General features: G+C 43.0%; 3 protein-coding genes across 3 annotated transcripts in view; 2 read left to right on the forward strand and 1 right to left on the reverse strand.

The window, feature by feature from the left end:
• Window positions 1-296: 296 nt before the first annotated feature.
• LOC148889053 (early growth response protein 2b-like) lies at window positions 297-2,408 on the forward strand. The gene is made up of 2 exons (XM_089012464.1): window positions 297-820; window positions 1,825-2,408. Exons 1-2 carry the CDS (start codon window positions 366-368, stop codon window positions 2,165-2,167), a joined length of 798 nt encoding a protein of 265 aa, XP_088868590.1. The 5' UTR covers window positions 297-365; the 3' UTR covers window positions 2,168-2,408.
• A 2,256-nt stretch (window positions 2,409-4,664) lies between these two features.
• LOC148889054 (2-aminoethanethiol dioxygenase-like) lies at window positions 4,665-7,886 on the reverse strand. Its single transcript, XM_089012631.1, has 2 exons — window positions 7,636-7,886; window positions 4,665-7,527 (listed from the first exon to the last, which is right to left on the reverse strand). Exon 2 carries the CDS (start codon window positions 7,196-7,198, stop codon window positions 6,494-6,496), a length of 705 nt encoding a protein of 234 aa, XP_088868757.1. The 5' UTR covers window positions 7,199-7,527; window positions 7,636-7,886; the 3' UTR covers window positions 4,665-6,493.
• A 2,471-nt stretch (window positions 7,887-10,357) lies between these two features.
• The window catches only part of vps8 (VPS8 subunit of CORVET complex), a 73,233-nt gene continuing 55,956 nt past the window's right edge, over window positions 10,358-27,634 (forward strand). The window contains exons 1-8 of the mRNA XM_089011752.1: window positions 10,358-10,506; window positions 11,920-11,988; window positions 12,119-12,249; window positions 16,763-16,859; window positions 18,274-18,306; window positions 21,848-21,902; window positions 22,006-22,130; window positions 23,104-23,190. Coding sequence (XP_088867878.1) covers window positions 10,435-10,506; window positions 11,920-11,988; window positions 12,119-12,249; window positions 16,763-16,859; window positions 18,274-18,306; window positions 21,848-21,902; window positions 22,006-22,130; window positions 23,104-23,190 — 669 coding nt within the window. The 5' untranslated portion in view covers window positions 10,358-10,434. The remainder of the gene's footprint in view (window positions 10,507-11,919; window positions 11,989-12,118; window positions 12,250-16,762; window positions 16,860-18,273; window positions 18,307-21,847; window positions 21,903-22,005; window positions 22,131-23,103; window positions 23,191-27,634) is intronic.

Below are 27,634 nucleotides of genomic sequence, written 5' to 3' on the forward strand. Positions count from 1 at the left end.
TTAGCTAGTTTTCTATCTATGTGAGGTACTTCCGGGTTGAGTGAACGCTGGCGCGTGTGGCTGCCGCTGCTCACCACAGAAAAACTTAACCTGTGACTGTAAAGTGACCTTGAGAGTTTTGAGAGGCGCTTAGAAATACAGTACAATGTATTATTATTATTATTATTATTATTATTGCTGACGCCGAGGGAAATATGGCCCCTAAACTGTCTCCCTGACTACCTGTCTGTCTCCCTGTCTGTCCCACAGTCGAGCACCCTGTCGTGCACTACGTGGCAACTTTCCACGCGCTGCCGGTGCCGTCGGTGGTGGAGGCGGGACGAGCCTGGAGCGCCACGGTGGGCGTGGTCAGCACGGACGACGTCATGGCGCATGGCCAGCCCGACGTCAGCCACATGTACGCCCCGCCCTACGGGCACGCCCACCTACACCCGGCCGCGCCCCCTTCGTACCCTTGCAACGCTGACATGTACCAAGACCCGTCCAATGGGGGATACCTGGCCACGCCCACCTGCGGCACGGTGGGTTATCACGCCGCACCGGCTTACAACGCCACATCGAAAGCCCCATTGGTGGGGGACTACGGTGCGGGGGGGTTGTACCCTGCCCAGACGACCTTCCCGGATCGCAAATCGGTGGCGACGTACGCCTTGGACTCGCTCCGGGTGGCCCCGCCCCTCACGCCGCTCAACACAATCCGGAATTTCACTCTGGGCGCCGGCCCCCCGCCGCTACCGCCGCCCCCGATGACGACTTCCGGCGCCGGGGAAGGGCCGCTCAGCGCCACCGCTTTTCCCACCCACCAGAATCTACCGCTCAGGTAAAGACGGAAATGTTCACGGTTCGAGCCCACGTCAAAAATATCAATATGAAATTAGAATCCATTTTTTGGCATCAAATTGGGGTCATGTGACCTTTAGGACCACGCCTCCCCCAAAAAAGCCAATTGGGTTGGAAATTGCAAGTTTTTCATTTGTCTTATCCAAAACAGCATTTCCCATTATAATCAATGTAAAATCATTTAATCCGTTCCAAGAGATCTCAACCAGAATCTGCTTTTTTTCCATTTTAATCGTGATTGAACAATACAAACACTTAGCCTTCCATTGTGATTGACGCGTTTTAGTATTGTTCAATCACGATTGAAAAAAATTGGGTTATTTTATTAATTTGATTACAAATGCATTCAAATAAACATTGATTGCATTGATTGTAGTGTTAAATATTTTAATTTTCTACCAAATCGCTTTTCAAACAGGTATCTGGAACGGATTATGGTCGAAAAACCAAGTTTGACTGTATATATATATATATATATATATATCAGTGACGTGCGGTGAGGTTCATGGCTGGTGAGGCACTGACGTCATCAATGACGTCACCACTCGTCTCTTAGTATTTGAACGGTAAATTCAGCGATTTTGAAAAAAATCCTAAAACGGTGAAGTTAAATGGACAAGAACTTTAAAGTACAAATCACTAAATACATCTAACTGTTTAATTTAGTTTTTCATTTGATATTTCCATGACAGCTTTGACAGGTGAGGCACTGCCTCACCTGCCTCCACTGACTGCACGTCATTGATATTATATATATCCGACCCTGTTTGCATGTAATTTTCTCCGTACGTGCACAGAAATAGTATCGATATAACCGGGACTATCGATATATATATCGATATAACGAGATATATATATATATATATATATATATATATATATATATATATATATATATATATATATATATATATATATATATACTTGGGTTTTTGACCATAATCTGTCAGGTATATATATATACCCCCCCCCCCCCCCCCCCAGGCCGATCCTGCGCCCGCGCAAATACCCGTGCCGCCCCAGCAAGACGCCCGTGCACCAGCGCCCGTACGCGTGCCCGGCGGAGGGCTGCGAACGGCGCTTCTCGCGCTCGGACGAGCTGAGCCGCCACCTTCGCATCCACACGGGCCAGAAACCCTTCCAGTGTCGCATCTGCATGCGGGCCTTCGGCCGCAGCGACCACCTGACAACGCACGTGCGCACGCACACCGGAGAAAAGCCCTTCTCCTGCGACACCTGCGGGAGGAAGTTTGCCCGCAGCGATGAGCGCCGCCGCCACGTCAACGTGCACCTGAGGGCCAAATGCAGCAAAGGCTCCGCCCACTAACCTCAACTCGAAGGGTGGGGGGGGATTGCCGACATCTCAGGGAGTCGAAGGCACAGGTGGGGGCCATTTTTAACCCCCCGCCTGTTTTAGATACATTATTTGGCGATTAACTCATTGGTTTCCAGACGATGTGCAAAAATCTGTGTTAGGGTTTTTGTCATTGTCACTCAAATTCCAGGACACACAGAATATTGAGTTTAAGGACTACCTCAACATTCAATGCAGCGGAAGAAACCTTACACTCGCTTCTTTCATCAGAAAAAAGTGTTAATTCCAAAGTTCTATGGTTCTGGAGTTTTCGTAGCTTGAAATGGGGGCAGATGTCCAAAATACAACACAAAGCATACATATTGATTTATGTCGCGCTTTAACAACAGCTGAAGCTGTAACAAAGCGCTAACATGAACAAAATGGAAATTCTGGCCCCTTGTGGAAGCCAGAGGCCATGGCCAGCGCTTTATCAGCACCTAATGCAAGAAAACAAAACCCGGACAAATTCGAGAATGCTGCTTTGTCATATTTTTAATACCCAAATAAATGTGTGAATGAGTGCAGTAAATGAGTTAAGCACTTTCTTCACCCTCTTTGTTGTATGGAGTAGTTCTAGATGAAAGAGGAAAGGATCAAAGCGTCCTTTTCACCAGTGCACCAGGGATGTCATGGTGGAAACGTGCACGCCTGCTACAAGCTAAATGTTGAAAGCAAACAAAGCTGTAGCATCTATTGACGAAAAGAGATTGTCTCAAATCTCCTGTTCCATGTACTGTAAATCCACTTCGATTCGCCCCCCCAAAAAGTGTTAATTCCTAAGTTATATGGATCAGTAGTTAACTGAGATTGAAATGGGGGTGGCTGGACAAAATACAACGCAATACATACATATTGGTTTATATAGCACTTTGACAACAGCTGAAACTGGAACAAAGCGCTAACATGGACAAAAGGCAAATGCTACCCCCATGTGAAAGGGAAAAAAAACATTCCCAGAGGCCATGACCTTGGGTGCTTTATTGGCACCCAAGCATGAAAAAACAAAACCCGAACAAATTCGGGAATGGCGTCCTACGTCATATTTTCAATTTCCCCAATAAATTGGCAGTGAATGAGTTAATGATTCTATATGAAACTTAACATTACGGATACAATTGGAGAAATTTGACAAGGAGGTCAGGAGAAAGAATGCGGAAACGACTCAGGGATTTGCCAAAAAAAAAGCACAAAACCTCATGAAGGACGTTCATTTGTCATGGGAAGGCATTGTGACACCACACCCATCCATCATTGTTAAAAAAATATGTCATAATAATAATAATAATACTTTTCATCTTTCAAAACTGTCAAGGTCACTTTACAATCACAGGATAAAGTTTGTCTGTGGGTGAGCAGCGGCAGCCACATGCGCCAGCGTTCACTCAACCCCGAAGTAACTCAAATAGATAGAAAGCTAGCTAGCTAATGGATAGCTAATAAATAGGTAATAGATAGCCAGATAGCCAACAGCTAGCCAGCTAGACACCTTACAGCCTGCCAGCTAGCTAATAGCTAGCAAGCTAGCTAATGGATAGCTAATAAATAGCTAATAGATAGCCAGATAGCCAACAGCTAGCCAGCTAGACACCTTACAGCCTGCCAGCTAGCTAATAGCTAGCCAGCTAGCTAATGGATAGCTAATAGATAGCCAGATAGCCAACAGCTAGCCAGCTAGACACCTTACAGCCTGCCAGCTAGCTAATAGCTAGCCAGCTAGCTAATGGATAGCTAATAAATAGCTAATAGATAGCAGGATAGCAACAGCTAGACAGACAGATAACTAGCTAGCTAAAGGATAGCTAATAAATAGGTAATAGATAGCCAGATAGCCAACAGCTAGCCAGCTAGACAAATTACAGCCAGTCAGTCAGCTAATAGCTAGCTAGCTAATGGATAGTAAATAGAGAGCGAATAGATAGCCAGATAGCCAACAGCTAGCCAGGTAACAGCTAGCTAGCTAGCTAATGGATAGCTAAGACAACATCATTTGTAAGTGACCGAAAACTGTTTTTTTCCTCTTGGGCTGTCACAGGTGATTCTGAGTCTATCAAGTCCTTTGGCGATGGAGTGGAATTTTATGTCATCATGTACATAATGTGTGATTTATTATAATGATGAATAAAAATTAAAAGATGAGCAAAGTTCTAATGATGTGTCATGTCAATAATAGTAATAATAATAGACATTGATTGTGATTTGGGAATGATTAATGAGAATGACAGTCATGGGGGTGTGGTGGTCCATCAAAAGGACTACGCTCACAAATCAAGCCTTGAATTGTTCAGATTTTCATGATCAATGATTGTTTTTTTCTGACAGACCGAATAAGATTTTTTTTTTGGTGGCGAACATTTGAAATTTTTGTGATGAAAAAAAAATAAATAAAAGCTGTCACTCACTGCTCTTAACTTCGTTCGTTGGTGGACAAAGTGGTCACAATAGCAGGGCTGGCTGTCAAAACAAACATAAAAGATTGTTTGGAGAATTGATTTTAGTGCCCAATCACGTTTATTCTGAGTCAAAATGTCTTTTTTTTTCATTCCAGAATACATTTCATCCAAATGATTCACATTCGGTATTTCACATTGAAATATATCAGTCGTCATAGTGATCGTCAAACATTTCATTTTCATCAAGCAGCTTGAACATTTTGCGATTGCCCCCCCCCCAGGTGAGGTCACAGCGGTCCCAGAACCAAGTACAGTGATACCTTGGTTTACGAATGCTTTGGCTTCCAAACTTTTCGGTTTACAAACGTTACATTTTTGAAAAATTTACCTTGGCATACAAACTATTTTTCGGGATACACATGGAGCTGCCACAATGAGTGATGTGTCGTTCACGAACGAGTCCGTTCTCCTAACAAGAAAATGGCAGCCGGCTTGTTTTGGTCCTCTATTCCCCGCCCCCAGTCATCGGTTAAAGCGACGTGTTTGGTCAAGAACGCAGCAGTGAGGCGGGAGTTTACAGACAGAGTGAAGCCAGTCTCCAAAAAAAGAAAATGGCTGCCGACATTTTTTGTCTTTTATTCCCCGCCCCCAGTCTTCAGTTAAAGCCACGTGATTGGTCAAGAACGCAGCAGTGAGGCGAGGCGGTTTTGAACATTAAAGAGACAGGCAGACGTGTGTGTGTGAGAGTGACACATTTGATAGAAAACAGTGAAATTTGGACTCATTTCAACTTTGCAACTGCAAGGTTAAAATATCCCATCAATCAGGGTACACAAACAACCCACACAAGCCATCTGTACACTTGATGCAAAACGCTATCAACCCAGCTAAACAGAACACAATTGATGAGGAACTAGATAAAATTATCACAAAGAAAGCACCTACAAGGGATCATTCCTCAAGATTGTGAGAGAAGAAGGCTATGTTCCTCATCAAGTGTTTAATGCTGATGAAACCGGCCACTCCATTGCATCAAGCCATCAACGACCATCGCAAAGGTAAATAAAATGACTTTATTTTTCAGTACAGTTTATTTCTAATTATAATACCATAGCACATTTATTATACATAAAATAAGATATTTTTGTGTAGTTTTAAGGCGTAGAACATTAGATAGTAGAAAATTGTTTTATGGGGACCTGGGAACAGATTATTTTCATTTTAATGGTTTGCTATGGGAAAATAATTTTTGGGATACACACTTTTCGCCTTACACACCCTGTCTGGGAACCAATTAAATTCGTAAGCCAAGGTATCACTGTATCTCCTCTTTCATCTAGAACTGCTTCATGTAACAAAGAGGGTACAGAACGTGCTTAAGAATGAATGACTGTCTCTGTCTTATTGTTTTTGTGTTGTCATATTATATGTTCGTTTTTTTGTTCATTTGACTTCAAGACGGCGTCGCGAAAGCGGCTGCCTGTCCAGCAACTCATGTATTTTGTTTTTCTACTTTCATTTCTTTCATCACTTTGCTTCTGTGAAATGTAAATTTCTCCACTGCGAGATTAATAAAGGCAAATCCAATCAAATCCAATCCAATTAGTCATCATGGCGATCGCTTCACCTTTCACCTTTTCATCAAGCCGCTTGAACGTTTTGCGACCCCCACACCTCCCAGGTGAAATCACAGCGGTCCCTGGACCAAGTACATTGCCATCGTTTTTTTAGGCAGCCATTCAGGGTGCGACCCAAAACCACACAGTCATCTGTCCATGTTCAAATATCGTGTTGGTTCTTAATCCAGGTTAAGGGGCCAATCGTTCGCTACCCCAAGATCGCTGGGATAGAACCCCCCGCCCACCCAAAAATAAACAGAAAAATCGCTATGTCCAACTTGGAAGCGTCAAAGACGCACTTCCGGTCCCAGGTAGGCTTCGGTCCCGCACCAGAACGACACAGGCTGCGAGATCTCCATGAGCCAGACTTCGCGCCCGGTCGGTTCTCGGGGTTCTGGCCCTTGGAGCACTCGGAAGTAATGACAATCGCGACCGCCGTCTGGGTCGTAAGGCGGCGCCAGAACATCCAGGAAGGCAGCGGGTCCATCCACGGCGTCGATCTGGTGCAGGTTGTCCCGTTCGGGGGTGAGGACGCATGGCTCACTGGCGTCGGTGTACTCGGAGCTGGAACGCAGCACCGAGCGCAGCAGGGCGCCGACTTGTGGCCTGGAGTGGGTTGCCTGCCCGTCCTGACGGTCGAAGCAGCTGACTCGCAGCTTTCCGTACAAGACTTTGAGAACGCCGTGCATGTCCGGGTGGTCGTGCAAGGGGATGCGGGCGCCGCTTTTGAGGAGGAAAACGCCCATGCTGAATTGTTCCGTTTCGCAGATATGCATGTAGTTGACCGGCGGCGTGCCGCGGCAAGGGGGCGAGCCGCAGCCCGGAGGCAGGAGCTTAAGGTCGGCGGCTCGCGCCTGTCTCATGAGGCTCAGCAGCTGCTGGTGCTTGTCGGGGAAGGCGTGAGGCGGCTGGCGGAAAGTAACGAGCGCCTGCCGCGCGATTCTCTGTACCAACGAGGCGGACACCATCGCGGAACATTCACGGGGTTTCATCGCTAGCCAGCTAGCTAGCTAGCCGCTTTCGCGAGGAGACCGAAGATCGTCTATTCAGTTCACAGTTCACTAACCTCCAACAAAAATAAACTAGACATTGACATACATTGACAACTTTGAAGGCTTTTCGCAAATAATAAACAGTTGATCAACAAAGTTTTCTTCACTTACAATTATTTCGTGTGTGTGTGTGTGTGTGTCAACCTCAAGGTGCCGTTTGACCAGAGCATCCAAAACGCATCCGGATGAGATGCCGGTCTTCGTCAAACGCATCTTTGTCGCTCCAAGGCGACTTCCGTTCATCACGTGATCGTCTTCCGGTCGAAAACCTAAAAAAAAATCGTCAAATTTTAAATACAAAAGTCAACACACTTCCCTGTGTTGTACACGTTACCGAAGAAGCGTGTATTGAATGTACAATCAAAAAAAAGTCATACATTTTCGAGAAGTCAGTTGATATCCGGTGCACTGTGGGTCTTGACAACCCCCCTCATCGCCGTGTCACATCACGCTTTCCTTGCAACTAAAGATCGTCTATTCTGAAAGACAGTTTAATAGCGTCTAACAAAAATAAACTTCCCGACATTGCGTCTGTTCCCGACATTGACAACTTTGAAGGCCTTTAGAAGATATAGTTGATCAACAAAATATGTTCACCTATTTATTTTCCTGCGCGTGTCAACTTCGAGGTGCCGTTTGACCAGGCAATCCAAAATTGCATCTGGTGGGATGTCGTTCACCGTAAAACCCTTTGTTTGCCACTCCGAAACTACTTCCGTTCGTCACGTGATCGTTTTACGGTCGAAAACGTGAAAAAGATTCGTCTAAGTTTAAATACAAAAGCCTGTGTTGTACACGTTTCCTAAGAAGCATGTAAAACTAGATAAAAAACTTTTCGAGAAGTCAGTTGGCATTCGGTGCATTGTGGGTTTTGAAAATGAAAAAAAAATCACTCCACCTCAGCATTAAAGTACGTAGAGGAAAAAAAAAACAACAGAATAATCTTGTGCATTTTCTGAGCGCGACATCGGAGTCACCGGTTTCATCGCTTGCAGACGGCTCTAATTGATATGGAAGGACTCGATTGCAAACATTGATGCTTTCCTCTTCAGAACTATCTGAATCATATTCATAACTGAATGAGTAACAATAAAGCATCTTCTCAGAATCTGAACTCTCTGAAGCCATTGTTTTGACTCTGGAGCAAGGCAGTTTGTGACCCAACGTGATGTTACGAACAAGGAACAAAAAAAACTGAGGTGCGAATTGGGCATTTTCAGAAAGTCCTGCCCCCCTTTCGTGACGTTACGCCAAGACGTCTTGCATTGCTGGTGAATCAAAACAATGGCTTCAGATTCGGAGAATATGCTTTCTTGCTACACATCCAGTTATGAATATGATTCAAATAGTCCTGATGAGCAAAGCATACATGTTTGCAATCGATTAAAGAATTTATTTGGGCCATTTTGAGGCAAACGGGCGGGGTGGGGGGGATGTCTCAAAAAGAGGCAGAAAAATGGCGACCAGCTCCGGTGAGGAATGAATCAGCTCGTTTCCACAGCTCTGATACATTCTTTCCATGGAGTTTGCCTTCCTCTGCTGGCGGCTTTTGGATGTAAGACATGATTTAAAAAAACAGTGTACAGCAAAATACATTGACGTGATGGAAAGACGCGACAATGCGTCTTTTTTACGGTGAGGAGGCGGTCCTTTCTGACGTCACGTAAGGACTCGTCACCAACTCAAAAACAAGACTTCCTGAATGTTCAGCGCGAGTCTTAAAACGTAAAATATAGCTACATGCGGTGGAATCTTATTAAAATACGCCCAATAGAAGTCATGTGAAGCCATTTTACAAATTATGGACGGTCGGTTGTCCTTTAAAGGACAACCGACGTCCCTTTTTTGTTTCCTAACTGACACCAGAAAAACGTTTTATAGCATCTAAAATACCCAAAACAGGCAGTATATTTTTATTCAAATGCAAAACACCAATAAAAATGACTTAAAGTGTCCAAAATCTGCAAAAAATTGAGCTGCGAATTGGGCATTTTCAGAAAGTCTCGCCCCCAGTTCGTGACGTCACGCCAAGACGTCTTGCATTGCTCGAGAATCAAAACACTGGCTTCAGATTCGTTACACATCCAGTTATGGATATGATTCAAATAGTTCTGAAGAGGAAAGCATACATGTTTGCAATCGATTAAAGAATTTATTCCGGGGGGAAATGTCTTACCCAAAAAGAGGCAGAAGAGGCAGAAGATGGCCACCGAGCTCCTGAGGAATGAATCAGCCCGTTTCCACAGGCTGATAAATTCCTTACATAGAGCTTGGACCCCCTCTTCTGGCTCTTTCTGGTGCAACATGAGGTTTTCAGACCAAACAAGCATTGACGTGACGGAAGGACTGCTACAATGTGTCCTTTTTTACAATGCGGTCCTTTCTGACGTCACGTAAGGACTCGTCACCAACTCAAAAACAAGACTTCAGGAATATTCAGCACGAGTCTTAAAACGTAAAATATAGCTATATGCGGTGTAATCTTTGTGAAATATGCTCAGTAGAAGTCATTTTAAGCCATTTTACAAATTATGGACACAACTTGTCTGGAGACGTCGGTTGTCCTTTAAGTAATTTTTATTGGTGTTTTGAATTTGACTAAAAACAGCCTGTGTGTTTTGGGTATTTTAGACGCTATAAAACGTTTTTCTGATGTCAGTGTTGCGCTCTCCATTCTGGTAATCGGGGGAGATACGGTGTTGTGGGATTCCGAAAAAACCCACAAGACAAGTGATGTACGTCTTGACTCTACCGTGGTTTACTTCGAATACCCAAAGGTAATACAAACCTATCCGCACAACAACTTCCTGTCCAACAATGTAAATCGGTCCCACACGAAACATTAACCGAAACTAAAATGGTTATTTAAATAAACATTTTAGATGATACCATTTGTAAACAGATGTAACTATGCGATTTGCTTTCCCTGTAACCAAAATACTAAATAAGGTACTTTTTAACCTGTCACATCAGTTAGGAAACAAAAAATGTTGTCGGTTGTCCTTTTAGAGCTCCGTCGGATTCAAATTCCATTCAGTAGGTGGGGGTAATGTAACCAGAATGCAGCCAACTGCCGTACCCATTAAAAGAGAAGAAGAAAGGCGTACGCATTCGACTGGAATATGAAAACAATGCAGAAAACGTTTCTTTAGGGACAACAAAAAATACAGTACAGCATGTCTGAATCTTTGGACGCTTGCAGTTCACTCTCGTCATCCTCGCAGCTAGATCTCATGGAGGACGAAGTGGTAAATTCAAAAAATGCATGACATTTTCTGAATTCAGATTTGCATGCTAAGAATGTTTGCGTCTGTAAACAGTTTAGCAGATAGTTGTAAATACAACACTAAGCACGGTTGTCTGGTGTTTATTTTCGCACCGATCGTTGTCGATAAACGGCGAATTAGTCGTGTCTATCTGTTTTTCTAACATGCGAGAGTTTTTTTTTATTGTTGCCTACCATCGTTTTGCCAGGTGGCCTGAGCACCATACCTTTGATAGCTACCGTACAGTGCTAATATTATATACAAAATATTCAATTAACGGACTCAGTTAAAAGTAATGAACCTGAGCATTTGTTTGGTTTAAACGTCACCCAAAGAGGTTGTAAGTGGTATTAAAATGGTTTGTCCTGCAAAACAAGTTTGGACATTGTCTTACGCAGCACCGGGGTGAATTCATCAATTGGCAGTTCTAGTAGATATTTTGAATAATCGTTTCCCTCTACACATTTGTTTATCATATATGTGTTAACCTTGGTTTTCTTTAATTTGTCTCAGTTCTCTATAACATTTATTTGATGAATAAAAGGAGAAAAGATAAAAGAAAGATTGACTGTAATTGAATGTAATGTTCAAGAAACTACTATATCTACATCTACTGTGTATCATTATCCGTTTTTCAAATTCAGGATGTTAGATATAAACGTTTGTTTATTTCCTACACAATAAGACTGATCACAATATACGCTCATTTTCCGATCCACTTTATTACCTCACAATCGCAAGGCATACTAACAACCATACACGCTCACACTCACTTCTAGGGACAATTTTTGAGTATTCAATCAGCCTGCCATGCATGTTTTTTGAATGTGGGAAGAAATGGTACAGCGAGAAAACCCACACAATCTCAGGGAGAATAGGCAAACCCCACACTGGGAGGCTGGGGCTGGAATAAAACCTCTGCACTGCGAGGCTAGCCGCTAGCCAGTCGACCACCGTGCTGCCCCCAGACTAATAAAAGTATAGTTATATACTTTTATGTATATTGTTATATTGGTTATTAAATCTACTATGTTATTGTATATAACAGGGGTGGCCAAAGTCGGTCCTCGAGGGCCGCCGTCCTGCTTGTTTTCCAGCTCTCCCAGGAGCAGTGCACCTGATTCAAATCATCAGGACCATTTTGATGCTGCTTTACAGCTGGCTGATGAGCTGATCATTTGAATCAGGTGCGTTGCCCATGGGTGAGCTGGAAGACAGGCAGGAGAGCGGCCCTCGAGGACCGACTTTCGACACCCCTGGTATATAATCATGTTTTCACATTGTAGAAAAAAACTATGATGATTAAAGTATAGACTATTACAGCACACACTTCACTCAATAAATGTTATGTAAAGGTGTAACAGCCTTTCTGACCACTCCATGGTATTTTCTTAGCTTGACGACAAGGAATTCGACATTCCTCAAGTAGACACACCGCCTACGTTGGAGAGCATCCTCAATGAGGTGAAGTATTACATTTAAGTTAAGGCTTGTAGTTACAATCATGTTAAAAGAGGAGGGAACTAATATGAAGAGATGCCAAACTTGCACCTGTTTTTTTTTTTTTACATTTTGTTTTCTTTTGGTCTTGCAGCTGGAGGATGAGGAGGAACGGCTTGTGCTGGAAGATACTTGTATGATGAGTACAGAAAATATTGATGCTCGTTCATGTGATAGTGCTTCCCTTGCCAGCTCTGACAGCGGCGACCCAGTTCACTTCAAACGGTGAACACACGCACATGCGCATACTGTTTTCTGTGTCTTTCTCATCATACTACGGTGCTCAGGTTTCGTTACAATACAGTCTTTCCTGCTCTTTAGGAGCTGTGGATACAGAGGCACACATTCAATGAATGTCCTATGTTAAAATAGTTTTCCTATATAGGGGACACTGCCTTTATCAAGTGCATAGAACATAGGCTACAACAGGGGTGCTCACACTTTTTCTGCATACGAGCTACTTATAAAAACAACCAAGTCAAAATGATCTACCCACTACAAAAATGCAAAACATAATTATTTTCAAATGTATTAAGGATTCTTTGTATGTACAATGTATGTTGCATAACCTTGCATAACTGAATAAGCCAATATTACACAACACACATAACTACATGTACATAACATAATAAATAACTATTAACATTTTTTGTAATTACCTGAGTTTACTTTGATGACTTGCACTGAATTGAATCAGCCAGGGATGCATAATCCGGACAGTAGCTGCTGACAGCCAGCCTCAAGCACATTTCCAAATGTTCATCAGTCATGGTGGAACGGTATTTGGACTTAATGATCTTCATGTAGGAAAACGCTGACCACACAAATAATTGGAGCTGAATAATGCAGTCAAGGAGGTAGCACATTTCCTCATGTTGGGGTACTTTTCCTCTGTGAGTAAGTTCCAGAACTGTCCATGATCCCTGTACTTCAGCTCAATGTCGGTTTGTAGAGTCAAAATCTCACCTTCCACTCCAGAAGAGCTCAAGTGAAACAGTGCTGCAATGTTTGATGCGAGTGAAACAACCTCAGCATCTTCCTGAAAAGGATAGCACATGAATCTCGCCACTGGCTCGAGCTAAGAAAAGTCTTGAAAGCGTTTGTCAAACTCTGACAGACAATCGTTGATCTGCTCCATGTAGCGTGCACTGTCAAGTTGCTCACGGGCCTTCCGTTGTGTCTACAGCTCTGACGCCAGGTTCTGGAAATTTGCCAAATCATGGCGCTGCAGCTTTGAGGTTAAATGTTGCATCTTTCGTTTGAAAGCGTTAACGGAGCTAATCATATTGGTCACTGTTTTGTCTTTTCCTTGCAGCTCAAGATTGAGGTCATTCAACAAGTTTGTCAGATCAGTTAAAATGCCCAGTCATTTAGTTGCTTGTATTCTGCATGTCCAGATACACGGAAAAACTATTTAATCTCCGGACAGAGTTCTCGAAATCTTTGGAGGAATTTCCCACGACTAAGCCATCTCACATCAGTATTTAGCAACAACTCAGAGTGGTCGCAGTCAGCCTTCTCCAGATGTGCACGGAATAACCGTCTTCGAAGAGATCTGGCTCTAATAGAACAGGCGATCTTCGTTTCCACATCCATGATCTCTTTCATGTTGAGCATTTTAGCGCATTATGCTTGTTGGTGGATTATGTAATGGTAATTCAAGAAGTCTGGGAACGCATCATCCTGCCTGGACTTGGCAATAAATCCATTTCACACACACCAACCATTGCAGGTGCTCCATCTGTGGTGATAGACACCAATTTGTACACTGGGAGCTGAGTTTTCTCGAAAGTTTTTAAACGTCTGAAATATGTCCTCTCCTCGCGTTTGTTCTTTCATGGGAAGTGCTGTCAATAGCTCCTCTTTTGCAGTGAGATCACTAAACACGTTACGAATGAAAATGCACATCTGGGCTGTGTCACTCACATCTGTAGATTCGTCCAACTGCAGTAAGAAACACTCACAATCTCCGATTTCCTTCCACATTTGCTGGGTTAAATCCTCAGCCATGGTTTCACAGCGCCGTATAACTGTATGTCTTGACAGCTGCAGAGCTTTGATTGAAGATAATATCTCTGCCTTATTTTTAAAGTCTCGGAACAGGGAGTCAGCTGCTTCAACGAATGCTTCTTTTACCATCTCTCCGTCTCGGAAGGACTTATTGTTTTTAACAATGGCGTGACTCACCCGGAACGATGCTTCGGTGGCGGATTTTGCTTTTGAAGTATGTTGAGTGAAAAATGACTGCTGTCCGGACAACTGGGATTCTAGTTTGTCCACCTTTCTCTTTCTCAGATGGCTTTTCGGTGGGAAGTCAATGTCATATTTTCCATGAACAGTCCGAAAATGCCACTCCACATTTCCCTTCTTTGGTATTGCGATGGTAGACTGACAGATGAGGCAAATGCATTTTGAAAATGACATCGTGAGGAAAAAGTCCACCTCCCATTCCATATGAAAGTAATATGTTTTTGCCTTCTTACTTGGTCCAGCTTTCTCACTCATTTTGATCACCGTATGTTTTAGCAAGGGCTTAAAATCTGAGGTAATTCGCTGAGTAGCTTGTAAATTTTGCTGCGCTTAGAACTGTTGTTTACGCATGCGCGGCGACCTAAAGGTCAAAATTCAGTAGTCATCTGAATGGTTGCCCAGTATGTCAATGAAGTGACGGGACGTTTGATAGGCTGACAAATGTTTTTTTTACTGTCACGCTGCGATCGACCAGTACTACCTCTGCGAACGACCAGTAGATCTCGATCGACGTAATGAGCACCCATGGGCTACAATAATGGCTGCGGTTGTGCTATGTATCCGCTAGATCAGCTGTCGGGAACCCATTGCTCGCGAGCCACATATGGCTCTTTTGATGATTGCATCTGGCTCGCCGATAAAATTAAATACATATTCTCGCAGTGTCTGAAACTCATGACAAAAAAGTTAGCGGACACCAGGGCAGACGACTCTGAAAAGTTGCCTAGTTCAAATGAGTATTTAGACCTCCCCCCCAACCCATCCCCATTGCGTTTGGTCATTCACATTGTTCGTTGGTATTTTAATTGCCTGCATTTAGTGTTCAATATGTGTGGAAAGACGTGTGATGGAAACCAAAAGCATGCCATCATAATGTTCAAAAGCAATATGAGTCATAGGTTATCCCCCGGTAACGATAACAGGGAACAGGTGGCGGAGAAACTAGAGATGTGGAGATATGCCCTAGAAAGGAGAGGAATGAAGATCAGTCGCAGCAAGACGGAATATATGTGTGTGAATGAGAGGGATCCAAGTGCAAGAGTGATGCTACAGGGAGAAGAGATAAAGAAGGTGGAGGATTTTAAGTACTTGGGGTCAACTGTCCAGAGCAATGGAGAGTGTGGAAAAGAGGTGAAGAAGCGTGTCCAGGCAGGCTGGAGCGGCTGGAGAAAAATGTCAGGTGTGATGTGTAATAGAAGGGTTTCAGCTAGGATGAAAGGAAAAGTGTATAAAACAGTGGTGAGATCAGCCGTGATGTTTGGACTGGAGACAGTGCCACTGAAGAAAAGACAGGAAGCAGAGCTGGAGGTAGCAGAGCTGAAGATGTTGAGGTTTTCTTTGTGAGTGACCAGGTTGGATAGGATCAGGAATGAGTACATTAGAGAGACAACTTATATTAGAGGCTTTGGAGAAAAAGTCAGAGAGGCCAGACTGAGATGGTTTGGACATGTCCAGAGGAAAGAAAGTGACTATATCGGGAGAAGGATGCTGAGCTTTGAACTGCCAGGCAGGAGACCGAGAGGAAGACCGAAGAGGAGGTTTATGGATGTGGTCAAAGAGGACATGAAGGTAGCTGGTGTGAGAGAAGAGGATACACAAAACCGGATAGATGGAGGACATTGATTCGCTGTGGTGACCCCTGATGGGAAAAGCCGAAAGGAAAAGAAGAAGAAGAACTATAAAAAACAGCAGTAAACAACAATGACAACTGGTACAACACAGAACACAACAAGAAGAAAAGAAATATGAAAAAAGACTATATATTGACCTTGGTGAAGCTCTTGTTGTGAAAGGGCTTTTTTTAGGTAAATTATGTTATTTAGTTTTTTTTTTTTAACTTTATGTTACTTCCGGATTGAGTGAACGCTGTTGCGTGTGGCTGCCGCTGCTCCCCCAGAGAAAAAAAAAAAAAATATATATATATATATATATATATATAATAATAATAAAATATATAAATTATTATTATTATTATTATTCGTAATCTATAGGTTACAAAGCCTCATCTTTGATTATAGGTCACTGTATTTTCCATATTATTATTATTATGATTATGATGATGATGATGATTATTATTATTACGAGATGCATCTAAAAGCATTCAGCATTTTCTCAATATCTATTAGCTGTCTAGCTGGCTATTTGGTTAGCTATCTAGTGGATATCTGATAGCTATCTATTAGCTATCTAGCTGGCTGGATAGCTATCTAGCTGGCTGTCTATTAGCTATCTAATAGCTATCTATTAGCTAGCTTGCTAGCTTTCTATCTGTTTGAGTTCCTTCCGGGTTGAATGAATGCTGGCGCGTGTGGCTGCCGCTGCTCACCCACAGAAAAACTTATCCTGTGACTGTAAAGTGTCCTTGAGAGTTTTGAAAGGCGCTTATGAAATGAAATGTATTATTCTTATTCTTATTCTTATTCTTATTCTCATCTGAATGTGTCGGTTAACATTGTTTCGGTGCTTGTTTGAACATTATCGTTTCAAGGAAGAAGAAGGCAGTGGAGTCAAAAGCGGCAGTTCATGGATCGGTTCTCCGACACAGCATGCTTCAAGGCATCTCTGCACAGATCGTCTCAGCTGCGGTAAAACCTAAACACGCTTGGGTTCATTGTCGATGATTTCATTTGTATTTTTTTTTCTTGCCTTCAATCAATTTTGCTCATATGCTACCTAGCTATTTGCTATCTATTAGCTATCTGGCTAGATGGGTGGCTATTTTGTGAGCTATCCATTAGCTGTCTGGCTATCTAGCTGTCTGGCTCGCTTTCTATTCGCTATCTATTTGCTATGTATTAGCTGGCTAGCTAGCTTTCTATCTATTTGAGTTACTTCCGGATTGAGTGACCGCTGGCGCGTGTGGCTGCCGCTGCTCACCCGCCGAAAAGCATCTAACAGTGACTGTAAAGTGACCTTGAGAGTTTTGAAAGGCGCTAATAAATGAAATGGATTATTATTATCTCCTAGGAAAAAGCTTTTCTTTCTTTCATGTTTTCTTTTTCTGTCTGTCTGTCGCCCATCAATTTATCTGTCTGTCTATCGTGTCCAGATCAATCAGCAAATACGAACTGCACATCTGTCCATCCGTCTAAAAGTAAACATTCAGTCATACAGGTTGTGTTGGGTAAATGTTGCTGTGCTTCCAATGTCAGTTTTAGTTTTGGTCCAATATTATTAATATAATATGATAGTGATTAGATAGAATAAGAAGTTATCATATTTAAAAGTTTCATGCTGTTCTATGCTTAGTCAACATGTGTTACTCAAATACACAATTGAAGCTCAGACAACCAGGCGTCAATCTGAGGTCAACAGACACAGCAAGTTAAACTGTCATCTAGGAGATCTGGCCTTGGACAGAATTTAGGAGGACTTCACCGAAGCATTTAACGACTTGAAACTACTTCACAGGAAGATCTCATGAGCCAGGTTACAAATGTATCAGTTCATGGAAGAGACAATCTTTTATTGCATACAGCTGTCCGTGCTTAGAACGCCCAGGGGCGTAGTATTCCAATCAAGAAAATTATGTTTTACTAATGTATCACTTAAATTTGCAAATACTCTCAATAAATAGCTTGGCAGAGAGCTGCAGAATTTGGGCGTCTGTCATGAATGGATAGGTCTCCTGCCGGCAGTAAAGACAATCTTTCTGGGTTCAGGTCTTTGTCGACAGTGTCCGATTGAACATCTCTGACGTAATCAGTTTTCTAAGGATATTGTGTAATTGTTGTTGATTTGCTTACATTTAATTATGAAACAGTAACAAATAAGCGACAATAATTGATGATTAACTGTCATCCAAAAAAACATATTTTGCAGAAATATTCAACAGTAAGAGCGCTTCATGACTGCATGAATCGATTTTCCTTTTTTTGTTGAATTGATTTGGGTTTTGTGCGATTCGACAAAATGTAATGGTTTATATTTTAGAATAATCAGTTCTCAAAAGCATTTACACATTTTTTTCTGAAATGAAACATTTGAATCTTTTCTCAGGACAAAGTTGATGCTGGATTACCAACTGCAATTGTGAGTATTGATTTAGCAATTTATGAAAGAAAGTATAATCAAGTGTATGGACATACAGTGATACCTTGGCTTACGAACTTAATTGGTTCGCAGACAGAGTGTGTAAGGTGAAAACTGTGTATCGCAAAAATTAATTTCCCATAATCCATTCCCAGGTCCCCATAAAACATAATTTTCTACTTTCAAATTTTCTAAGCCTTAAAACTACACAAAATATACCTTATTTTATGTACATACAATAAATGTGTTATGGTATTATAATTAAAGAAATAAACTGTACTCTATAATCAAGTCATTTTATTTACCTTTGTGATGGTTGTTTATAGCTTGATGGAATGGAGTGGCCAGTTTCATCAGCATTAAACACTTGATGAGGAACGTAGCCTTCTTTCACCATCTTGAGAAATGATCCCTCGTAGGTGATTTCTCTGCGATAATTTTACCTAGTTCCTCATCAATTGTGTTCTGTTTAGCTGGGTTGATATCTTTTTGCATCAAGTGTACAAATGGCTAGTGCGGGTTATTTGTGGAGCCTGATTGATGGGATATTTTAACCTTCCAGTCTACACGCTTTTGAACTATCAAAGTTTAAACGAGTCCAAATTTCACTCTTTTCTATCAATTTTCTCACCATTTCACTTTTGTTTTTTTCCCCTTTTTTGTTTCAAGTTCTGACTTCTCCCTTTTGTGTGTGTGTGTTTTCTCACTCTCTGTCGTCTGCCTGTCTCTTTAATGTTTAATCCCACCCACCTTCCCCCACTGCTGCATTCTCGACCAATCACATGACTTTAACCGAAGACACCATTTTGTTTTTGAGAGAACGGCCTCACTCTCTCTCTGTCTGTAACTCCCACCCCTCACTGCTGTGTTCTTCACCAATCACGTGGCTTTAACTGACGGCTGGGGGCGGGGAATAGAGGACAAAACAGTCGGCCACCATTTTCTTGTTGTTAGAATGGGCTCGTTCGCAAACGACACATCACTCATTGTGGCAGCTCCGTGTGTATCCTGAAAATTTTTCAGAAATTTAACGTTCGTAAACCAAAAAGTTCGTAAGCCAAGGGGTTCATAAACCAAGGTATCACTGTATACACAGAAAATTAATATTCGGGCGGTCCGGTAGTCAAGTTGTTAGTTAGTTGTTAGTTAATTGTTACGTCGACTTCAGAGTGTTCAATTCCAGCTCTGGCGTACATGTGTGGACTTTGCATGTTCTCTCCCTGATTACTTGGGATTACTGATTACCTCCGCAACCCTTGTGAGGGAAAAGCGGATAATGAATGAATGAATGAATGCAATATCCGCAAACTGCATTCTGATAAAATAGGCCAGGACAACAGCCCCTTCCTTGATCATCATGCCATGGAAGAAATAGAAAATAGATGGGTTGAAAGGGGAGTAAAAGAAGCTACAGTAAAGTCTCGTTATATCGATATCGGATATATCGATAGTCCCGGTTATATCGATACTACAGTAAAGTCTCGTTATATCGATATTCAAGGGAGTCCGAAAAAATATCGATATAACCGGGACTATCGATATATCCGACCCTGTTTGCATGTAATTTTCCCCGTGTGTGCATAGAAATAGTATCGATATAACCGGGACTATCGATATATCCGATATCGATATAACGAGACTTTACTGTATTTCTATGGACGCACGGAGAAAATTACATGCAAACAGGGTCGGATATATCGATAGTCCCGGTTATATCGATATTTTTTCGGACTCCCTTGAATATCGATATAACGAGACTTTACTGTATTTTCATAAAACAGCAAAATCCTTCACTAAATCACCATGGTGGGGAGAGGTTCAATTTGGATCGTTCATACAACAGACTTCTTAAGCAACATAGGCTTAGTTATGCTGATGAGGTGATACCAGAGCAAATGGGGCAATCAGGCCAGTCGTAGACCTCATAATCAGGCATGACAATAGAAGTAATCAGTCAGGACAATAGAAGTAATCAGTGTAGCCGCAGGGAGAAGTTCTCTGCTACCCCCAACCTGCGAGCAGGGACCAATTATAGCAGAGTCTTGCACCACCACGTCTGGACAGTCAGGATATATATATATACAGGGCCGAAACTACCAGCAAAAGATTTTAGTTCGCTGACGAAGCCTCTTGGATAAGAAGCGAAACGATGATACAGATGGCGGCTGAAGAAACATTTTCATCCATGGTCATGAGTGTATTTGGAAAATAAATAGTCCAAAAACCTTTCCCAATAAGATCGTATCACATTTCAACGAGTTGATATCTTTTGAGGAATTGACTCTCCCACAGTTTTGAATTAGACCAGAAATATCAGAATCAGAAAACCTTTAATCGTCCCACAATGGGGAAATTTGCAATCCACACCAGCAATTTGAAAGGGGGTCAGGGGGGGGGGGGGTTGAAAAGATAAAAAAAAACAAGATATTGTAAGCATAGTAAAAATGTCAGCAGATTGAGATGTATACTGTAAATGTGCAAAACCATTTCATTAAAAAAATGTACAAGTATGATACTTATATACCTGTATTGCATCAACACATATTTACAGTACAAGAGTCAGTTTTTTAACATTCAGCGTTGCTTTAACATTCAGCAGCTGGTAGGAACGAGCGGCGGAACCTCTCCTTCTTGCAGCGCGGGTGTAACAGTCTCTGGCTGAAGGAGCTACCCAGTGCTGTCAGGGTGGGTAGGAGGGGGTGGGTGGGGCTGTCCATCATAGCTTTTAGTTTAGCTAGCGTCCGTCTGTTGCCCACCTCCTGAGGGGGTCCAGCGAGCAGCCCAGGACAGAACTGGCCCACTTGACCAGGCGCTCCAGTGTTTTCCTGTCCCGGGTGGTGATGCTGCCTGACCAGCAGATATAGTGGATGGCTGAAGCGACCACAGAATCATAGAAAGTCTTTAGGAGTAACCCCTGAACCCCAAAAGACCTCAGTTTCCTGAGTAGGAAGAGGCGACTCTGTCCCTTTTTGATTAGGGCATCCGTGTTTGCAGTCCAGTCCAGTTTATTGTTGAGGGTAACACCCAACTTGTAGGAGGTCACCCTCTCTATGTCTGTACCCTGGATGTTCAACGGTGCAGGTGAGGATTGTTTCCTGCAGAAATCCACATCCAGCCCCTTGGTTTTCCCGGTGTTGATCTGGGAGTGATTCTGTTAGCACCAGTCCACAAAGTCCCTTGTCAGTCCCCTGTACTCCCGTTCATCTTCCTCTGTAATGAGGCCGACAATAGCTGAGTCGTCGGAGAACTTCTGAAGGTGGCAGGTTGGGGTGTTGTAATTGAAGTCCGAGGTGTAGAGGGTGCAAAAGCAAAGATGCCAATCTCCTTCCCGCAGGTTTCGGGAACGTAAATAAACAAAACACAAACGGAAAAGTAAACAAATGAAAAAGTAGAATGGAAAGGACTGAAAAGGGGAAGGAGTTGCTGTAGAGGCAACTACACAGGGGGGCGCCATCTGACAAATATAATCCTTGCGAATGATCTATGTTGCTTGTTTGTTGGATTTACTCGTGATATTTCTCATATTGCTTCATTTCTTCAGACTGTTGGAGGGGTAATTGTTGTGGGAACATCTCATGGTCTGGCTTTGGTCTTTGGTAAGCCAAATCGAGATTTGTAACTGTTCCAAAATTTTATGAAAATACTGTGAAAATATGTATGAGCCTGACTTTGATTTTAACCTGTAACTGTTCTCTCCAGATAACAACCAAGCATTAAGGCTCTGTCTTGGAACAAAAACAACTGGTGCGGAGTTTGGCGCCATATCTGCCCTCAGCATCAACAATGATTGCTCAAGACTTCTCTGTGGGTTTGCAAAAGGACAGGTACAATCCTAATTAGAAAGAGTTTGTGTGGGTTCTCAAATCTGCTCTATTTCATTGTCATAAGAAAGCATGCATATCTTTATTGGTGCTTTTTATTTTTCTGACATCTTCATAATGCATGTTACACGACTACATCTAAAAACATATGAAACACCAAGCAACATAAATGCACCACCCTGAAACTAACTACATGTAAAATTGTAATATTTTGAAGGCCTGATTAAAATACCATTAAGGAAAATTATTTCAATCTTCTTCTTTTCCTTTCGGCTTTTTCCTTCAAGGGGTCGCCACAGCGAATCAGTGTCCTCCAATGTTCATTCAAATAAATCATTAGGTTTGAACTCAAATGATCACTGTGGGACAAGAGGCCATCCTTTCCGCACAGATCTTATCTCATTTTCCGTACCGCTTATTCCTCATTAGGGTCGCGGTCCGCACAGATCTCGCACTGTAAAGTCTCCAAGACAACTGATCTTGGTATCAGCAAAAACCAGTGGCGGGCCGTGTATTTCATCGCTAGGCTTTCAGCAGTGCTACATCTGAATCAATCTACACTAAAAAAGTTTGGTATGATTTACTACAAGTCAACTAGTGGGTACCATTAGCCAGGAAATAACTGACCGACCTTTCTTAATGGTGTCTGACCAAGAGTGTCCATTTTTTCATGAAGACTACTCAAGGAAATATATAATGTAATGTCTGTATAATCCAATCGGACAGGAGGTGAACACTAAACATTGCAACTCAAGTGACGAGACAAATTAATTTCCGACATGAGATGCTTGACATAGCTGTGGTCAAACATCATGTTGGTACTTCCCCCCCCCCCCCCCCTCTTTTTTTAAAGACTAGACTCGTAGCATGATTTCACTTACCTTACAGATATTTTCTTGAGAAAGCACACAATGCACCGTGTATTTTGTAATTCCCAACTCCACCTTGATAATTGCTTCTTTTGTTCTTTGATGAGATTACCATGTGGGATCTTGCCAATGGGAAAATCCTTAGAACTATCACTGATGCACACCCTCCGGGTACAGCAATTCTACACGTAAAGGTAAGCCACACCATGCATGCTGTGCAACCAGTTTCTCAAAGGCTTATAATCTCTATTCAACATTTTGAATGGAGTTCGATTTACGACCATTTCAGTTTACGACCACTTGGTCGGAACAGAACTCGGTCGTAAGTCGGATGTTACCTGTGATTTGTCTTATCAATAAATTCGAACATGTTCAACTTTTCTTTGAAAATATTGAAACTTGAACCCCAACCCAAAGTTTATTTTGTTTACAATCGTCTGCAAACATTTGCCGCATTTGGATCTATTCCCATTTTGATGAAAGTATGTGAGACAGATACTGAAAGGAATGATGAAATCTAAAATATATATTTTTGCTTGTAAATTCCATTCAATCTCAGTTATCTAGCTAGCTACCGAGCTATCTCTTTGCTATTTTTAAGCTATCTATTACCTGTCTAGCTGGCTGGCTGGCTATCTAGCAAGCTATCTTTTAGCTATCTAGCTACCTGTTTGGCTAGCTATCTAATAGCTATCTCATCGCTATCTAATGGCTATCTAATAGCTATCTACTAGCTGTCTGACTGGCTACTGGCTATCTAGCTATCTAGGTAGCTATCTAATAGCTATCTATTACTTATCTATTAGCTAACTAGCTAGCTTTACATGTATTTGAGTTACTCCTGGGTTGAGTAAAGGCTGGCGCGTGTGGCTTCCGCTGCTCACCCACAGAAAAACTTATCCTGTGACTGTAAAGTGAACTTGAGGTTTGAAATGCGCTTAGAAATGTACTGTATTATTATTATTATTATTATTATTATTATTATTATTATTATTATTATAAAACTCTTATGTTCAAGAAATGTTTACAAAGAATAATGTTTACAAAGAAAAGTTTGAGCTACGAGAAACATGCAGCATCCTGCTACAAAGGAGCTATTTACTTGCTCACTTTAGCCTCATAAAGTTTTCACTTTGGAAAGAAACCATTATTTACTTAAATGGGTTAGACTTTTTCCAGCCGGATAAACGTTAATGAGTGTTCGCGGGGTTGCAATCCACTCCTTGTCATGAGTAGATGTGGGAATTAACTCTGCTCTTAGCGGGAGTTGCTGAACCCACGTCACACACTAATCCAGTGGTTCTTAATCTTGCTGGATGCACCGAACCCCACCAGTTTCATATGCTCATTCACCGAACCCTTTTTCCAATGACTATGCCTACTAACTGCAGTCTAGACTGAGGGATGGACCTCTGTGGCGCGGGATCCACCGAACCCCTGAGACTGACTCACCGAATTCCTAAAGTTTGATCGAACCCAGGCTTAGAACCACTGCAGTAATCATTTTGCTGCGTCTATTTTACCTGCTGAAATAATTATTACTTTGGTCTTTAAACTCGTACATGCCGACAGGAATGCAGGGAGGGGTAAGAAGAAATCGCTATGTTTGTGAACGACAAATGGTGTAATCCTGGGAACATCACGATCAAAGAGAAACTCTGCACTCTGGACATTGTGCTGCTAGCCATTAGCCTCCGGCTACAATATCTGCCATGGGAATTCTCACACGTCATAGCTGTGGTGGCGAAAATTCCCCCAACAGCAAAAGGCTATGAAATGTAAATTTCTCCACTGCGAGACTAATAAAGGCAAATCCAATCCAATCCAATCCAAGGCTGTTTAGCCTTTGATGTGTACAAATCCTTGGTGCACAGGCAACCAGCTGTGACCCGCACGGCCAGAAGATGGTCCACAGAGGCTGAAGAGGCTCTGTGGGACTGCTTTGACTGAACCGGGTGGGTGCTCTTCACTGAGGTTTTTGGGGAGGACACTGATTCACTCACCGATACCATCACGGTTTGCATAAACTTTTATGAAAGAAACATCAAACGCACCGGAACTGTGGCGTGTTTCTCCAACAACAAACCGTGGAGTACTCCCGACAAAAACGCCCTACTGAAGGAGAAGAAAGGGGCTTTTGTGTCAGGGAACAGGGAGGAGGTGAAGGCCGTGCAGATCCAACTGAGGGGAAAGGTCAGAGAGGGGAAAAAGGCCTACTGAACAAAATTGGAGGAGCAACTGCAAGCCAGCAATGTCACAGGTGTCTGGAGGGGCCTGAAGAACATATCAGGTTACAAAAGCCCATTGACATTAAATGAGAAAGACAAGGACTGGGCAGATGAATTAAACCACTTTTTCAACCTGATTGACCAGACGTCTGTCGCCCCCACCCCAACATCAACATCGCCTCACCGCCCCACCTCAACATCACCTGTAGCTGGACCTGCACCCACTCTCACTATGGACTTCTCCTCCCTGCCCCCTCTCATGACCAGCTTCCAGCAACAAAAAACTGCCCTCTCAACCGACGCCACACCCAACCACCACCCTGCCTCCTGATTCCTGCCTATCTGTCACAATCACACAGGTGAAGACCCAACTGAGAAGGATGAAAGTGAGGAAGGCAGCAGGTCCGGACAACATCAGCTCCCAACTCCTCAAGACCTGCTCCGAACAGCTGTGTGTCATTCTCCGGCATATGTTCAACCTGAGCCTGAAGATGGGCAGAGTTCCACAGCTGTGGAAAACATCATGCCTGGTCCCTGTGCCCAAGATCGCCCACACTCAACAGGAGCTCAACCACTTCAGACCGGTGGCGCTGACGTCTCACCTGATGGAGACGCTGCAGAGACTTGTCTTCGCCCTCCTGTGACTGCTGGCGATCTCATCACTGGACCCGCTACAGTTTGCCTACCAGGCCAGCATCGGTGTGATGGACACTATCATCGACCTCCATTCTGCGCTGTTGCATCTGGAGAATGCTGGGAGCACTGTGAGGATTACTTTATTCGATTTCTCCAGTGCCTTCAACACCATCCAGCCCATGTCCTCCGTCTACCGATCACTCTGTCTCGTGATGAGTGTCATCAAAATGGACGTTATGGCAAAAGACAGTTCTCCACACCTCCCGTTTTCACCCTCAGTGGCACACCCCTCAAGGTTGTCCAGCAATCCAGCTACCTCGGCAGCATTCTAACATCCTCCTGTCAAATTGATGATGAAATCCAGGCGCGCTTCAATCAAGCCTCCGAAGCTTTTGGCAGATTGCGTACTTGTGTGTTCGAAAACAACCAATTAAGAACACCAACAAGAGTCGCAGCCTACCAGGCAGTGTGTGTCCACGCTGCTATATGGCTCAGAAGCCTTTACCATCAAGTTTGCCTACCAGCCCAGCATCGGTGTGATGGACACTATCATCTACCTCCATTCTGCGCTGTTGCACCTGGAGAATGCTGGGGAGCACTGTGAGGATCACGTTATTCGATTTCTCCAGTGCCTTCAACACCATCCAGCCCAACCTACTGGGGGACAAACTGTGGCATGCCACCTCACATCATGGATTACAGATTACCTCAAAAAAGTGACCACACTATGTGTGTGCAAAGAACTGTGAGTCAGACAGGCTCTGGGGCGCCGCAGGGGACAGTCTTGGCTCCATTCCTGTTCACCCTAATCACTTCGGACTTGAGCTACAACACCCCAATCTGCCACCTTCAGAACTTCTCAGATGACTCTGTGATTGTCGGCCTCATTACAAAGGGAGATGACCGGGAGTACAGGGGACTGACCAAGGCCTTTGTGGACTCGTGCCACCAGAATCACCTCCAGATCAACCCTGGCAAAACCAAGCAGTTAGTTGTGCCACAGTCCTCGCCTGCACCGTTGAACATCCAGGGTATGGACAGAGAGAGGGTAACCTCCTACAAGTACCGGCCCTGATCAAGAAGGGACAGAGTCACCTTTTCCTACTCAGGAAACTGAGGTCTTTTGGGGTACAGGGGCCACCCCTGAAGACATCCTTGGACTCTGTGGTCGCTTGGGCCATCCAGTATGGAATTGTCTGCTGGTCAGGCAGCATCACCAACTGGGACAGAAAACATTGGAGAGTTAGTTCTGTCCTGGGCTACAGGTGGGCAGCAGACGGACGCTAACTAAACTAAAAGACCCACCCTACGACTGCTGTCAGGCTTCTCAATACGTGAAAAAATGGTCTCATGAATTGTAAATAGCTCAGCCACCTTATGTCGAGTCAATACTGTTAGATGCATCAAATATGCTTTTCATACTTTTTCTATATATTTATACTTTGCATTATGTACAGTTCTTTTTATGATACTTTTTTGCAATTGTAGATTCCAGTCTCCTGAAATTTCATTTTGTGCATAGAATACTTTGTTTTATCCTTGTTCTCAGAGGTCCTCTCTGCAATCCGGAGCCTTAAAAAACAACAAAAGCCCTTGCCTTGATGGACTTCCTAATATGGCAGCTATACTGACTCATTTGCAACATCTGGCAAAACGGGACACTTCGTCAAGAATGGAAAGACAGCAACATCGTCACCATTTATAAAAAAGGGGGACAAGTCAGTCTGTGGCAACAGCCGTGGAATCTCCCTGCTCCCTGTTGCTGGCAAGATTC

Source organism: Hippocampus bargibanti, linkage group LG13, assembly GCF_051943395.1.
Source record: "Hippocampus bargibanti isolate YZ-2025 linkage group LG13, ASM5194339v1, whole genome shotgun sequence".
Taxonomy (NCBI): domain Eukaryota; kingdom Metazoa; phylum Chordata; class Actinopteri; order Syngnathiformes; family Syngnathidae; genus Hippocampus; species Hippocampus bargibanti.

Coding starts and splice junctions, on each gene's coding strand:
- LOC148889053 (XM_089012464.1), top strand. CDS start 366: ATGGCGCATGGCCAGCCCGACGTCAGCCACATGTACGCCCCGCCCTAC. Junction 821..1,824: donor CACCAGAATCTACCGCTCAG/GTAAAGACGGAA, acceptor CCCCCCCCCCAG/GCCGATCCTGCGCCCGCGCA.
- LOC148889054 (XM_089012631.1), bottom strand. CDS start 7,198: ATGAAACCCCGTGAATGTTCCGCGATGGTGTCCGCCTCGTTGGTACAG.